The 17,031-nt window shown below is 40.0% G+C and overlaps 1 protein-coding gene across 1 annotated transcript; it reads right to left on the bottom strand.

Moving 5' to 3' along the window:
- Positions 1–216: 216 nt before the first annotated feature.
- c17h4orf54 (chromosome 17 C4orf54 homolog) lies at positions 217–14,452 on the bottom strand. Its single transcript, XM_059354553.1, has 2 exons — positions 9,849–14,452; positions 217–614 (listed from the first exon to the last, which is right to left on the bottom strand). The coding sequence occupies exon 1, from the start codon at positions 14,450–14,452 to the stop codon at positions 9,869–9,871; it is 4,584 nt and encodes a 1,527-aa protein (XP_059210536.1). The 3' UTR covers positions 217–614; positions 9,849–9,868.
- Between the last annotated feature and the right edge of the window lie 2,579 nt (positions 14,453–17,031).

Raw genomic sequence — 17,031 nt, forward strand, 5'->3', positions numbered from 1 at the left:
AAAGACAAGAAATATTGCTTATCGTTGTTTGCATGGTATTAGGTTGAGCACATTGTGTTGGTCTATACTTGGGACTTAGATGCAGATCAGATCACATTTTATGACAAATTAATGCAAGAAACTTGGTCATTTAAAAGGGTTCACATACTTTTTATTGCCTCTGTATGCATATAATATAATATCATATCATATAATATCATATATAATACATGTTAAAAAAGTACAGTAGTTTGCAGGTCATTTCCAGCTATAGGTAAAACCAGTTAAAAACACATGTTGAAAAAAAAAAAACAATGCTCACTTTTGTGCATTTTAAAGCCATAATAGTGACACTGCATAAAAATCAACACACAAGACATGGCAACAGTTGTTATGCAATCATTTGACAATTTCCTGATTGATTAGTTTAGGGGGTGACTGATTATTGTGCAACCAAAGTCAAATGAAATATAGGTGTACAAATTAAGTGATTATTTTAAATTCTTACAATGTGGTGTTATGAAACAAAAACTTTAATATATACATCTTATACAAGTTAGAAAAGGTGACACAGGATGTAAATGAGCACTTTTATACGAGGGCCATCACCTTCAGCAGTCACTCAAAGCTCAGTCCTGTTGGGAACCAAGAAAACAAAACAGACTCTAAGTTCTTACAAACACACCATTCACAGAACAAATCCAAATACACTTATTTAGCAGTGTTTTCACTTGAGAAATGTTTCAATTGTGCACAAAAGGATGGTACGGTCACATTTTCCCACAAAGTAACCATTTGTTCTACGAAAACAAATCTGAGGGTTTCCCCTCATTATATGAATGTATAAAGAATCACATGATAGATATACAGTGCAAAATATATACGGTAGAGGCTTATGATTAAACAGCCAAACACATCATTTTATAATGTATATTTATGTATGTATATAATGTCTTATTTCTTGTTTTTATATTATTTTGATATCTTTGTAACCTGTATCTTAAGTTGCTGTGATGACTGAATTTGTGAGAAAAATAAAACCTTATCTTATCTTCCAGAGACAAATATAGATAATGTCTGGCCAATTTAAGGCCTCTGTTCCTCTGAAGGAGTTAGTAACACTTGGATAAATGCAGAGCCTTGCATATAAATGATCGTGCGCCCACTTTACGCTCACTTTCTGTCGTACGCTCGTTTGATGAATGAGGGCCACTGTAACGAATGTGAAGAGGCCAAAGAGGATGTAAACATTGGAAAATGAGAAGAGAAAAAGGAGAGTGACTGAACAAGAGGCCACTAGATGAGAGTAAATCACATACTAAGTTACTAAATACTACTAAATAGCTTTGTGTAAAAAAAAATGCTGCAGACAGACACAGAGCAGGCCTTCTTGCTGTTGGACTAGTGAGTAATATTAGCTGTTTGCTATGTTTTGACTTGCTGCACTTGCTTGACCTTTGGCTGTGAAACCAAAGTTGTCAACTAGTTTTTCAACATAATGCAGGTTCTTAGCACACTTCTTTAACCCTATGAACCCATTTGTATCATATTTGATACATGCCTTTCTGCAACCTGTATGTCATCCACATGCTCAATATTTTCCTGTAAAAGCTGTTGTTTACAATCTGAGACATGCTATCTACCCCCTGGTGGATCATCCATGCACTGCAGCCAGTAGAGGCCCAGCTGTCCTAATCCACACACCTGCAGATATTTTACACAGCTTATTTACTGCAAAAACATGTTGAAAATATATCAATATCTGTTATCTGTAATTCCTCAAGCATCGTTTGATGCATTTTTACGATTCAATATGCATTATGCCCACCACAATTCAAAGTAAAGTTTAGATAATAAACTTACTCATCCCTCACACCAGATCCAAAGAAGGAGAAGCAGCTTTTAGTATTTATGCCCCGCGAAAGTGGAACACCCTGCCTGACACAGTTAAACATGCCACATCAGTAGCCATTTTTAAAAACAGATTAAAAACCTATCTTTTCTCTACAGCATTTGGTTGAACTGTGTGCATGTGTGGTTGTGGGAGTGGGTGCACATGTGTGAGTAAGTAAGTGTATATGTGGTGAATATGGAATAGCTTGTCTACCTGCACTCTTCAATTAATTTGGAATTGATTTTTGTTTGTTTTTCCGTGTTTTTTGTTGTTGTTTTTTTAACTGTAATTATGTGTATACATTGTGAATCTGTTGAGTTTGCCTTGTGCATGAAATGCGCTCTATAAATAAAGTTGAATTGAATTGAATTGAATAATTTAATTAGACTGAATAAAGATTGAAATTTCCATTTTATTTCACATTATAATTTGGGCCTTAAGCCTCAGTTTCCCAGTGTTCTGGGGTGTTTTGCCTTCCTTTATGTGTCTATCTTCCATGTCTGTCTATGTTTGTGTATGAATGGCCTCCTTCCTGCTGTCTTGTTCACTCTCCACTCAGCTGTCCAAATTCCCAGTATTTTGGGGATTAATTTTGCAAACTTTCATGTAATCTGTCCGCCTGCCTTCTAACAGCTTCAGAAACACACACAACCACCGCCACCGTGTCCTGCCTGCCTACACAGCGATCTTCTCTGCCGCAGCAGAAGCCCAACTCTCCTTTCCCTCTGTCACATTCCACCAGCTTGCTTCACTGCCCCAGCTCTTCCCTCTCGGATTCCCCTTCAGCCGCACCTGCCTTCAGCTGCAAGATTACCGATAAACTAAACCTTTCTCTGTGCCTTGTGTGTCTGCTCCTGCTCTTGGAACCCCTCAAAAATGTAACAAATTGACAATATAACGACAATTTCAATGTCTAACTTGCCAGTCATTTTCTGTAACTCACTAAAATAATGCTTCAGATATCATAATCTGTGATATTGACCATTTTAGAGGAGTGCAAACTCTATTTCATGTGTGTCAGCTATCCTCTTCTACATTCCCAGCGTGCACATGTTTTCAAAACACATTGTCCTTGGCCTCATAAGGACATTCCTTTAACTGGTCATTATTAGACCCCAAGCACCCAGTTGTGCAAAAGCGCTATTGTTCTGTAACTGGGTATCTCCACTGGAAGTGAGATATGACCAGCACGTATACGTTCTATCGTGTTTGTATTTGAATAGTTACATTGGCAATGCATGTGCATGTCGATTACAAAAAACACCAATAAGAACACTGTGATCATGAAGAAAAGTAGCTAAGTAGTAACTAACTAACTAACTAACTAACTAACTAACTCACTGGACTATTTTTTTTATTTTACCGTTGAAATACTGCCTTCATATTATAACAACTTATCAGTTGTTGATAGGCAAGTATAAAAAATGTATAATGTATATTTAAATGTATAAAATAACAATGTTTATATCGTTAGCATCATAGCATATTTGCCTAAGTCTTATTTGAACGTTTTCGGGAAACAAGAAAAAACACAATTTTTAGTAAGCCCATTGGTATTTTTAATTGATATTGTAACAGTAACTTCAAATAGAAGTGTGAACAAGTTTGCATAAAAAATTAAACACATCGATTTCATAACAGATAAAAGTGACTTAGGCAGAATATGCCCTGGCTAAGGCAGTTTTTCTCTTACATATAAATAATGTAGTTTGGTTTGTATGTAGCGGCAAAAATGCCAAAGTCACAGAGATGACTAAGGCAGAAAGTGATTTTGGACTCTAACAAGTGTTCTGATAGGTTGAGAACATAGGCAATAAGGCAGAAAGATGCAGCAGTGGTAGGAGAGTAAAGTTAGGCAGATATCACAACTTGGCCAAAAAAATGACTTAGGCAATTATGCTATGAGGCTAACGATATATATATATATATATATATATATATATATATATATATATATATATATATATATATATATATAAGTCTACTTCTGATTCCTTCTGCACCTGATGCGCTATCATGTGTGACACTAGAGTGATGTGTTCTGATAAGGGGTTTTATCAATCCATATCCTTTATTAAACCAGGTAAACTCATTGAGATTCAAAACCTCTTTTCCAAGAGTGACCTGGCCAAGATGACAGCACAAAAGCAAAAGCAAAATGGTTACGCCAAACACACGTCTATAGTGCCAACTGTAGCGGGTGAGGGGAATCTGCATGTAGTGAAACAGGAACACAAACAGACAGGGAGGCTTTACCATTGAATGTAAATGTGGTTAATAAGTTCAAAACACATATACTGCAGGATATTTGTATGATTTCAGCAGCTGTTAGAGCAGAGAAAGCTTCAATAAATGCCACAAAAATAGACTTGACGCATAAAAACATGCATTTAATAGAATGGAATCCTATTTGATATATATTAGACAAGCGAGTACCGGACTGTGGATTGACTGTAAGATTTATTATATAATTAAGCATATTATTACTTTTTTGTATAATCGGACAAATGCTTATTAACTACAAATATCCAAAATATTGTCATTATAGACATTACTGTAACTATTCCTGTGACACATTGCCCACAAATGCAGTCTGCCATATACTAGATTTTAACCTAGTCTTGTTTTTTTTTTTGTTTGTTTTTTTACAATGTTTATCACCTTAGTTTACCATGTCAGGATGCTAACATTTGGTATTTGGCACTCAATACAAAGTACTAAGGATGATGGAAATTCCATTATGCCTAGTTTACATAGCTTTAGACTGTTTTGGGAGCTCCCCAACCAAAGATCCAGATACGTGGCAAATTTGCACTTTTATTTTTTAGTAACCCTAAGTCCCATTGAGATTCAGAATCTCTTTTTCAAGAGAGACCTGGCCACAATAGCAGCCAAAACTCAACACAAGTGTCAAAAAAAATAACATTTACAATAAAAGAAGTGCAATATAACACATTATTAAAATAAAATGTCATATAAAAACCTGAAATCATGAGATCTCAAGCAGAGAGATCCATACACAGGTGAGGCTTGGCTGCTATCTTGATTTGTCATAGCCAGGTGGCTAAGGCTAAGAACAGGTGTGTGCACTTGAGAGCTTACAAGACAGCAAGTGGTAGGGTGTGAACGGTACAACTATCTGAGGACTTTGAAAGTTGTAGAGTGTACATTAGACATTACTCATGCAGGTATTTGGTCATAGACCTGTAAGTATTGGACAAAATAATATTTTGATCAGGATGGGTTAAATGCAGAGGTTGAATTTCCCTCGTTGTGGGACTTACCTTTTTAGTAACACTTTCTATGAAGACTACATCTATAGTGCATTATGAGCGCATTCATATATGCTAATAGCTAATCATGATGAATCATGAAACATCATGATTAGCTATACTGCATTATAGATGCGTCTATATGAACCTCACTTTACTTAAAGCATACATTGATCATTTATTTATACTTATGGCATCCTATGAGTCCTTATAACAATTGATTGTTGAGGTGTGTGTATAGAGGGGTATGAGTAGTTGTAATGTATTATAAGCCTCATCAGTCAGCCTGTAGTTTATAACCAGTCAAGAGCACTCATAAGACACTTGGATTTATAAGTCATTATAAGCTATATTTATAACTGTTGATATAGTGCATCATGAAGCTTTATATGTGTTTATGAATGCAGTCATAATGCATTATGATTGATTATAATGAGCATTATAATTCACTATGAATGCGCTCATAATGCACTATAGATGTAGTCTTCATAGAAAGTGTTACCAAATTTTTAAAACTCATCTTAAAACCTATTTTTATTCCTTGGCTTTTAACCATGCATGAGACTCTGCTCTTGTTTTTACTGTTTTATGGTTTGCTTTTATTTATTGTTTTTCAAATTGTTTTTTAAAAAGCAATGAATCTATTTATTTTAGTGTTTATTCCTGTTTTATTTCTTTTATTGTCTCTTGTTCTGTTTGTTTATGTACAGCACTTTGTTGCGGCTGTGGTTGTTTTAAAGTGCTTTACAAATAAAGTTGAGTTGAGTTGAGTTGAGTAAAAAGGGAATCTTATGGTAGTCAGAGGATCAACAAAGTCAGGTTGGATTCAACCTTCAAGAAGGTCTTTCATGGCAATCCAATTTATCTTTGTTGTACATTATGCATTTGAACTTTCACTGTGTCACATTAAATGACATCATTTCTATTGAAGGTTCAAAATACTGTTACATTCACAATTCTGTTCAAATCTGCTCATTTAAACTCTAACTTTATCCTTGCAGACTAATCATAACTGAACACATTTATGTTATTTAAAAGAAAAATTCTTTCTTGAGCCTGGAAAGGGTTCCCACTGACTTCAGCTGAGTTCATGGCCCAACTCCAAGGTACCACAACAATAGTTGTTGAGGTACATAACAAAATACTGTACAATAACAAATAATAGTCTGGTTCATTACATACTGTCTATGTACTTCATGTGTTCTTTATGCACACTGTTCATTGCACCTTATTTGTTTCATAGCACCAACATTTTTATACTGTATATTCATATTTATTCTGCACTGGAATTCTATTCTACTCCTTAATACATACTCCTTCTTTAGACACTTTATATTTTATTGTATTTTTATTGTATTTTTATATTTTATTGCTTGAAGTATGCCTAGGTTGTTCTTTTTATTTAATTGTCATTGTCTATGTGTGTAATGCTGGTGCTACACTGTAATTTCCCAGCTTGGGATAAATAAAGTCTATCTATCTATCTATCTATCTATCTATCTATCCATCTATCTATCTATGTATCTGTCTATCTATCTACATGATCATTGTTCATTGCTAGTTTTGGTGGTGAAACCCTACAGACTGGAGGCTAAACTGTGTGAAGGAAACAACAAAGTCCCACTTTCCAGCCTGGAGACTATCAGGCTTCTCCTAAGATGAGAAGGGGAACTCCAAATGTCCTGCTGCTATGTTGCATGTTGTGTTTATGTAATTGCTGATCAGAGGCCATGTGAACCAAGCTTCTCACCCTCTCTGTCTTTAAATGACTGGTCCTAAAAAAAGCCGGCTAACCCCAGTGTGACTCTGACCTGCCAGGCAGCTTCTTGATGTCCAGCAGCAGCTGAAGCAGTTCGTGTATACACATAACAAACGCCTGCCACCACCTAACCTTTTACTCTACCATATTCAAACACCTAGCCCACGAAGAATCTTATATCAATATAATCCTCTGTATCTCTGCTGTGATATCAGAATTCAAAGCTTGTGAGTGCTAGCACCTGCTGAAGCACTCAGTTGGTGGTGTCTCTTCCTTTGGTGTGCATGTTAAATCCTAGTACATGATTGGGTGCACCCTTAATGCTCTTATCCAATTGACATGATACTAGAAAATTCATAAATAGACTGACGTTACGTTTAGAGTAGATGTTAAATTGTCACATGGAGAGTGCCACCAATGAGGACCACTAGGAAGATGCAAAGTATTAAGAACAATTTAAGACATTGTGAAATAAATCATCATATGAAGACATAAAATAAAGTATGTCACAATGAAATTGTAAAATAATATTTGTTTTAACTCAGTTTGCTATTATGAAATAATATTTCATCTTGCTAATAATAAAAGTCCAATACTTATTCTGTTTAATGTTGTCTTTTAAGTACTTACTTACATGTTTTATCTTAGCTGTATACGAAACATGGAATTTAAAAGTAAACAAATGAATAAGAACTCTGAGGTTTCTTTTACTTCATGATGCCGCTTTTTATTTTTATAGTGTGTTGATGAAGACAAAAAGGTCAGAGCCATTATATGACTGGCTGTTGCTTTGACCTGAATAACATCCAACAATGAGCTGAGTATGTAATGGATCCGTTATTGATTTTGGAATTGTCATCATTTGTCTATATTTAACAAGAAAAAAAAAGTGTAAGAAAAACTGAATTTCGAAAAAGAATACTGAGTGTGTGTGTGTGTGTGAGAGAGAGAGAGAGAGAGAGAGAGAGAGAGAGTATGTGATACGTTATCGATTTTATTTTATTTTATTTTATACTGAATATTTGGGGCTCCGTAGGTTTTACACTGAAATGTTGATAAACTCAAACTGCAGTAATATAATTAGAAATAGAAATTAAGTACATGGGAGCAGCAAATCTTAACAATTTGAAAAAGTCCAGCAGTAGAGAAAGTAGCAGTGGTTTTTAAAAATTGCCACTAACAATACAGGCCAAACAAAATGATGCATTTTTGTAGACCAACCCGGAAGCAGCATCTCCATGGGGTCTATTGAGAATTTTTGCAATGGATTTTGGATCATTGCAGAAAATAAGCTTTGTGGCAAACACACGTTTCTGATGCTTGTTTTGTTCAGCAGGAGAATCTTCACAAATAAACACCACTTTTATGATGTTTAAAGCATTAATGCAGCAGACAATGTAAAAAGCTATTGTTATGCTATATTGAACTACATCACGGTCGCATGACTTCAACGTCACTACCGTTAGCTTCAGATGGTCTCTAACAAGCTAACCAGTGTTTTTGACAAACTAGCAAAACCGTAGCCGAATAAATTGTTTAACATAATCTACAGTGTGCAAGAGTTTGCAAGAGAAAAACACGACTAGAGGCTGTAAGACTAGTGAGAGAGTTCCCGTCCGGCGGGATGACGTTTAATGTCCCCGACAACCACTTTAGTCTCATTTAGCCACTTGTTAGCAACCGCCTTTTTAAGGACACATAAAAACTTTAAAATTCAAGATGGTCGTATTTACTAATGGATTTTATGTCGTACAACAGAATACAAACATCTCTTAAGCTGGTGTTAACCACAGACCTTATTTCAGGCATCTAACCACCAACCCATTCTAAATCCTCATTGAGTTAAAGAGGTTAGACCCCAGGGCGCTAACATGCTAACTTACTTCCTGGTTTAAGAATAGTTCCTGTGGAGCCCTATAGCTTGAACGTTTTAGTAGTCTATATAGCAGGAGCAGTGAGCACACTAGCAGTACCAATATTATTGTCGGGTTGTGCACTTCAACTTTCTAAGTGGGAGGAATAAAGAAAGGGACCACTTTCAAACACAGATTTAAGATCCCCAAAGGTCCCACCAATGCTGTTGACAGATTGGTGAGGAACCTGAGCAACCAGGCTGGATTTGTGCTGCTCAACTCTCACTTTTGTGTGATATCAGAGAAAAAATATATCACAATAAAATAAGGGTTAAACCAGAAAGGGTGTCACTCCACATCTTTCCTGTGTGCACACCACTAAGCCTCTTAAGATCCAATCCACTTGTGTGTATTTTGAACAGCCATTATGGTTGGACTTCATGCACAGATATGCACTGTTTTTTTAACAACGTGGTCTCACAGAAATCCGTGAAATAGCCACGGATTTCGCTTAACTCAAAATCCGTGGAATAGCCACGGAATCGCTCAAATTTCCGTGAAACTGACACGGATTTCGCTACAATGCAAGTTAATGACAGTCATATTTTTCTGGCGAGATCTTCACCACAAAGTGATTATGTACATTCACTGAGTGAATATTTAGAAAATAAAACATATATTTCTCGCTAGAAATGTGATCAAAATCCATTTTTATGCAGAAAGTCAAAATATAAATTTTTTCACTAAAAATGAGAGAACTGTCCGCCATGTTTTTTGTTCTGACCGCCGGAACCTTGAAAGTCACGTGACTTGGAACAAACCAATAGGAAAACTTATTAACTGTCTTTAACTTGCATTGAAGCGAAATCCGTATCAGTTTCACGGAAATTTGAGCGATTCCGTGGCTATTCCACGGATTTTGAGTTAAGCGAAATCCGTGGCTATTTCACAGATTTCTGTGAGACCAGGTTCTTTTTTAACTAGCAAGAACAAGTCAATCAAAACACAAAACATCATCCTGGTTCATTCAGATTTACTTGGATTTGATACTGCACAAACAATACACAAGGTAAATGGTCAGATCTACTCACCTGTCCAGGTAAGCTGCTGTTCATCTGTGTTCCACCACGAAGCTCATGGTGGTGCCATCAAACGAAGGCGGAGCTATGATCCTCGGCCCCTGCTGGGAGGTGATGCTGATGACCGGCTGCTTGACACTGGGGAAGCCCTGTGGTGGCCTGTTGGTGGTGGCCTGCTGTTGAGCCGCGTAGGCCACCTGGGAAGACCTTCCAGTAGCCATGTAGAAGGGGCTCTCAATGTACATGCCCTCAGGCTGCTGTGACAAGGCTTTGTCTCCACTGTCTACCTCTGACTGCATCGACATATGCGACTGCACCAGCGTCCGAGCCGGGATCACAGATGGTGTTGGCATGAAGCCTGGGTAGATCATGTAGGTCTGTCCATAAGCTCCTGAACTGAGGGCCAAAGGTGAGATCGGCATGGGCACCGGGGTCATAGGAGGTTGCGGCATGGGAACGTCCACATACTGGCTTGTTTCAGGGTCAAAGAGGCGCTTAGTGGCTGGCTGCACAGGAGTGTCCACCAGGTAGTAGTTTCCAGTGGTAGGATCCAGGAGCATCTTCCTCTGGGTGGTCTGGAAGGTGTCCAGAGTGGGAGCAGGGGTGATGGCTGGAGAGAAGCAGTAGACCTGAGGCTGATTGGTGGCCATGCCTAATGGCAAAGTGTGGTAAATGGTAGCAGAAGGGCTCTCTGGTAAGCACGTGTCCATCACTATGCTTTTAGGGGACTGGTTATGATCTTCTAAACCCCTAGCGCTGGATCCCAAGTGTCCTGAAGGAGTGGCTGGTTGTGTCTGGGGGGTAAATGTGTACACTGATGTTTTATCAGCAGCCGAGGCTTGTTTGTTGCTGCTGGTCTGAGACTTGACAGGAATGGTTAGGTAGTTTTCACTGTCAGCTGCAGCGCTCAAGAGCTCTTGTGTGGACCTCTCTACCTCCTTTGATTCAACTTCTTCATTTCCACTTAGTGCCATCTGGCTGATTTTTAAGGACATTGGTAGTTTATGGGACTTTGGCACAAAGCTTTTGGTGCTGAAAGGTGTTTGTGTGATGGTGTTTGGCTGGGGTGTCTTTCCCATTGCGGAGGCCGTAAGGCTAGAGCTGAGGCTGAACACGTTTTTGTCCCTTGTGGTGTTAGTGGTTGGAATTGACTTATTGACCAGCCTGTTATCATGGCTGCCATGAGTCTGCAAGATCATGGCGGGGTCCTCTTGCCTCAGTAGGCTGTCAGTGCTGGGGGACGCTGCTTTTGCTGGTGGCGTCTTGCTGTTGTAGGGACAGGAGTCTCTTCTGACCATCTTGTCCACTCTCATCCCCTCCTCTTCATGTCCTCCATGTTCTTCACTGGCTATCAGTGAAAGCACGTGACTGTCTGTCAGGACATGCGGCTCATTCTTCCTTTTCCATTCATTTCTTTCAAATACATAGAGCTGCTCCATGGTTTTCACAGCAGCCTGGAGTTTTTCCAAAGCCCCCTGGTTTGCCATCTTAGACTCAGGTTTCTTATCTGTGATATCTGATATTTTATCCTGTTTCCTTGAAGCTGCTCTGCTTTCAATTCGCAAACCAATGACTTCATCTGAGGAATTATTGGAGTAACCTATGGGTGCTCTCCCTGCTGCCCTTTGCAACGGAACATTTTTAGCGCCCTCTGGAGACAACCTGTCCACGTCAAGCTGTTCCTGTTTCGATAACTCAGTAAGATTTCCAGAACATTTTCCGTTATTATTTGTATTCACAGACTGACATTTGATCACTATAGGGGAAACAGAATTAGGATTTCGATGGGACATTTGGCTTTTTTGCTCTGAATGACTGTCGTTGTTATCCAAAGAAACAAAGTGATAGGAACTTTTAACCAATTTACGCACGTCTCTCACTTGGTGTATTGGCGTCTGCAGCTTTCCTTTATTATCTCTAATGTCTCTTACCATGAAATGCGGCACTTTATCTGACGACTCACCCTTCAAAGCTGTACCCAGTGCCTGGCATTTGAAGTCATCTGTTCTGACGAGGCTGGTTGCGTTACAGCCTATATTAGGAGCGCGCAGTTTTGAGACGCCAAAAGGCTCCGTTGTATTGTCTCTGACGCTTCTTAAATTAATTTTAATTTCCGGAGATTTAGACGTAGACACACTCCTGGGGTTTGCGATGTACAGCGTGTTGTCAGAGCGAAGCTGTGTCCCTCCTCCGTCTCCATGTGGAGAATAATTCCTGTTGTGGCGCTGATGTCCCACTTCTCCTTCACTTGACAGCAGTTGGATACTTGGCACAAACAAATGTGACATTTTAGTCAGTTTCCCGCCTCTCACTGAATACAGATCCCCTTCACTCTCTTTGTCGTTAGCTGAAGGCGACTTCTCCAGAGTTTTGTCGTTTTTATGATCCCTTTGAAACTCTAGCTCCTCGTCCTTCCAACATCTGAACGCGCTATTTTGGCTGCGTAGCAATGTGCTTTTGGACGCTTCCAATGCGCTTTTTTTAGTATCGATTCCGTCTTCATTTGTCGGTTCCAAATTAGTTTCTGGTGCGGGAGCTGCTGTGTCTCGTCTTCGAGGGTCGCTCTTGCATGAGCCACTGTCCACGATGTCCCCTAGTTCATCCACGCACATTATAGTGTAGTCAGAGCTGCTCTCTGAAAATCTGGAGCTCTGTCTGTGCAGTTCCCCGCTGCCCTTCTCCCTGTGGCTGTCCCTCTCCTGGTGCGCAAAGCACGGGGAAGGCGTCGGGTGTGTCTCACTTATCTCCCCTCTTTCCATTTTGCGCTCCTGTTCGAACTGCATCTTTTTAGAAATTACATTTTTGAGCAGACTCGATGCGAATATGGCTTTCTTGTGTGTGTCTTCCATGGTTTTAGAGGACTTGTTGGCCCCTCTCCTCTGGCCGCTCGGCAAACTGTTGGTAACTTCATCCGTGGAACGTGATCCTGCTGCGTTTTGTGAAAAGTTAGTGTGCCTTTCTCCCCCTGGCATCCCCGATTTAACATTGCAACGAAAATTCAGAGTCTCTGTGAGTCTAATCACTCCACTGTGGCCCTGACTAAATTTCCCCATCAGCTCTATTTGCTTTGAAGATGACGATGCGTTGTGGGGGGTCCCATTCAGAGTGAAGATCTTGCTGGTGGGCGGTTTGATATTTGCCAGAGCTATGTCCTTACAACCTCTTTTATCTATATTTTTGGCTATTTCAAATGAAGCCGTTGAATTTTGATGGGAAATAACATGTTTGTCCAGTCCCTGTGAAATATTCATATTGCCATATTTCAGGTCGACAAACGTGGACCACCTGTTTATCCCTTTCCCGTGCTCTGATGTAGATGACTCACTGGAGGTGCTGAAATTAATGGCATCAAAGTAAGGATAAGCCAGGCTCTTGAAGGCCTTGGCTGTCAGGTTGCGCACCTCCTTGTCAGCGTCGTCTAGCTCAGCGCTGGAGGCACCGCTGGAATACTCGGTGACCTCTTTTCCCCTCAATTTGCGGCCAAAGTGTAAGCGCCCGGGCGCGGCTATGAAACACTTCGCCCTGTCACTCAACGTCCCTGCCTTCCCATCTACTCCTCTAAAAACATATTGACTCGTATCCCCAGCGCGCCTGGCATGATAAAGGATATTTTCCTTTTCTCGGATGTTGCTAGGGTCATTTATAGCCCGAGAAGTGGTGCTGATTGACAGGTGGATCTGTCCTGCACTGTTGCCACTGCACTGTTGCTGCTCCTGGAGCTTTGATAAACTCTCATCTGAGCTGGTGAATTTGGCCGCGTCGCACAGATCACTTTCCAGCAGAGTGCTGACTGTTGCTGCTGCGCCCTGAGCGCGAGGAGGCTGGTGGCCATCCCCCCTGTCCCCCCTCTCTCCATCACCGTCAAAAGAGGCGTAATCGACAAAAGAGTACACCTGGTTGGCATCCTCAGTGTCCCAGCTGGTGGAGGAGCCCACCCCGAGGTCGTAATCCTCCTCGTGGTCAGATAGCTCCGAGAGCTGGATCTCGTGCGTGGTAATGTAATGAGACTCATCTTCCGTTACGCCCGGGAAGCAGTGGTCGGAAAGCACCAAAATAACATCATCATCCTCCGTATAATCATCCGACTCATTAATCCCGCTCAGATCATTATCACCACAGTCTAATTCCTCATCTCTTTGTGTCTTTCTGTTGTCTTCTATTTTGGACACGTCGTTCCGCGTAATGTTGCGCTCGCTTTTGTCTCCTGTTTTGAAGCAATCCTCTGACTTTGCGTTAAGACAGCGGAGATATGATGATGAAGGTGGATCAGAGGGACCCTCCGTGATTTCTCCTACACGTGTCCCATCTCCAGAGTCCTCTTTCATGTTAGTTTCAACATGGGTTTTCTTCGCCAACTTCTGGTTTGTTTCCCTTGCGCGCAGAGCTCCGGCACCGCTGTTGTTAATAAGAACAGACATTTGGTTTCCTTCACCAAAGCAATAGTCTTTCTCTGGTTTTGTACCGCCTGTGTCAACGTCCACTAATTCCAAATCGACGTATTTGCTTTCGTCTTGCTTCTCCGGGGCATCCTCTTCTCCGTGCGCCGTTTTTTGGAGCAGATCTTTGATCTCCCGGAGCGTCGCAGGCGTCTTCACGCAGCTTTGCTCGCTTTTCATAGTTGAAACGGCAGGTTTAAATATGGTGTCTGAAAGAAAGAAACGTAGAGAAGGAGCCCCCCAGAATTCCTCAGTCCTTTAGGCAGAGATTGCGCTGTGCGTAAAGCTTGGTGTCTGGGAGGGCAGACACTGATGACAGGCAGCGCTCCAGACATTCCATCTCACCACGATATGAAGCTTAAAAAAAGGACCAGCGACATTACTAACTACTGTCTAGGCCACATGGTTCTCAAGCTGGGGTTCCCAGACAAACTGGGGTCGTTGAGATGTCTCCCCTGCAAAATTAATTTGTTAATCGTGATCATTAAAAAGGATTCAGACAAAACATCAACTTCGAAACATCAACTTTCTATAATTATGTAATATACCATAACTAATGAGGTGACTAGGTAACTTATTAATGAACACCAGTGGTGGAAAGTATTCAGATCCGTTACTTAAGTAAAAGTACTAATACCACACTCTGGAATTAAAGTAATTTAAGCTGGCAGCTAAATGTAGTGGAGTAAAAAGTACAATATTTGCCTCAAAATGTTAAGTAAGGAGTAGAAAAGTTACATAAAATGCAATTACATGTACCTCAAAATTGTACTTAAGTACAGTTGAGTAATTGTCCTCAGTTACATTCCACCACTGATGAACACTAATAGTAATAAACACCAGTGGTGGAAAGAAACTAAGCACATTTACTGTACTAATATTGAGGCACTTACATTTTCCCTGAGTATTCTATTTTATACCACTTTATACTTCAACCTCACTACATTTAAGAGGGTAATATTCTATGATAGAATCATATTTTTATGCATGAATTGATCTTTTAGATCATACCTATTCCTTCCAATTTAAGAGATACAGCATCACATTTAGTTTAAAATTGATTTGTATTCAAAGTAGGTTGAAACATTCTGACAGAATGAAGAGACAAGACGTCCACCACTGGACCAACAGAGACCTGTTCCATGCAGACAGACGACTCACTGGCTGTTTTTAAACTTACATGTCAAGCTCAGACAAGACAAATTGTGAAAAGTGAAGCTAAATTAGACAGGAGGGAATGTATGCATGGTTTTGTGACACCCCAGGGAAAGGCTGTCTGGCAGATAAACACCCAAGTGACAAGAGTTCAGCAACAACACACCCCCATGAGGAGTGAGCCACTGGGCACGTCTGACTGCTGAAGGAACCAGGGGCCGGATTCACACAGCTTTCTTAAGAAAAAAAATGCTTCTTAAGTGCCACTTTTTTCTTAACTTTGCTCTTAAGACACAGTTTACACTGAAAAAAGTGTAACATGCAGTTGTTCATTCAAACTAATTGGCATTTAAAAGAGGATACAATTATTGATTTGATTGTAAAACTCATTCTTTTTGCATGTAGAGACATCAAGTTTGATTTCTACTAAACTAAAGTTTTTGATTCCTCTCAAGTTTTTATTTTCTTCTTCATGGCCTGCAGGTAATATTTTTAGTTTGAGTCGAAAGCACTGCAAACTGCACAGTCAGACCGTGTATGTAATATGTTGCATGTAGTTCATATGTTAAAGATTCATAAATACATTTAATGTAATCTGTTGGCCAAGTGTCTTTTTTATAGAGTTTATACGGTGGGAAATAAAAATTAGTTAAGTCGGGGAATGAATGGGGCATCATGGGTAAATAATCCAACAGTTTAAGAACTATGTTTCTTTATGCACAATTGCAAGAAATGTAATGATTCAATTGTCAGAATCTCACGCGCACAGTTCAGATCATACAAACGAAAAATGAAGCAGACAACAACTAAAACATCTCCCTGTCTGAAATTATGCAATTTAATATTAATTTTGTGCATTTATATTTTTTCCAAAATGATTTGGCGACCCCAAAAAATCATCTTGGAACGCCAATTGAGGGTCTCAAAGGTTGAGAATGGCTGGTATAAAGGACGCTATGACATGTGGGGAGGCAGCATCAGACACAGAGATGAAGGCGGTTGGACAGACTGGTCTAAAAAGCTGGTTCTGTGGTTGGAGCCAGGTTGGACACACTGGAGGAGGTGGTGGAGAGATGACCTGTCAACATGTTGAGGCCATCTTGAAATACCCAGATCATCTGCTACACAAAACATTTATGGACCAAAAAAACAGCAGTGGACGGAAAGTTTCAAAAGATCCTTCTCTCCTACAGCCATCAATCAGGCTGCCTAATTATAACAGAGTTACCAGACTAACTGAATTTACCCTCAGGGATAAATAAAGTAATTTTGATTTGATTTGATTGATGTGCTCAGGGACACTTTAGAAAGCTGTTGCATCTACAAATGCAAGTTAACACTCTATCATACAAAGTGAAAGCGTATATGAGCAACATCCAGAAATGCTGCCAATTTCTCTGGTCCAAGCTCTTCTGAGATGAGATCTGCTTATTCCAGCAAGACAATACCAAGCCACATTGTGCACATGTTACAACAGTATGGCTTCGAAGGAAAAGAGTTGGCAGACTGGCCTGCCTGCTGGCCAGACCTGTCTCCTATTGAACATGTGAGGCACAGCAAGAAGTGCAAAATGGTCCTGCAGGAATATACAAAAGTTCTGGCAC

The sequence above is a fragment of the Centropristis striata genome, chromosome 17 (genome assembly GCF_030273125.1).
Source record: "Centropristis striata isolate RG_2023a ecotype Rhode Island chromosome 17, C.striata_1.0, whole genome shotgun sequence".
NCBI classification, from domain to species: Eukaryota; Metazoa; Chordata; class Actinopteri; order Perciformes; family Serranidae; genus Centropristis; species Centropristis striata.

What these genes read in the sequence shown, in the direction of transcription:
- c17h4orf54 (XM_059354553.1), bottom strand. Translation starts at nt 14,452, where the DNA reads ATGAAAAGCGAGCAAAGCTGCGTGAAGACGCCTGCGACGCTCCGGGAG.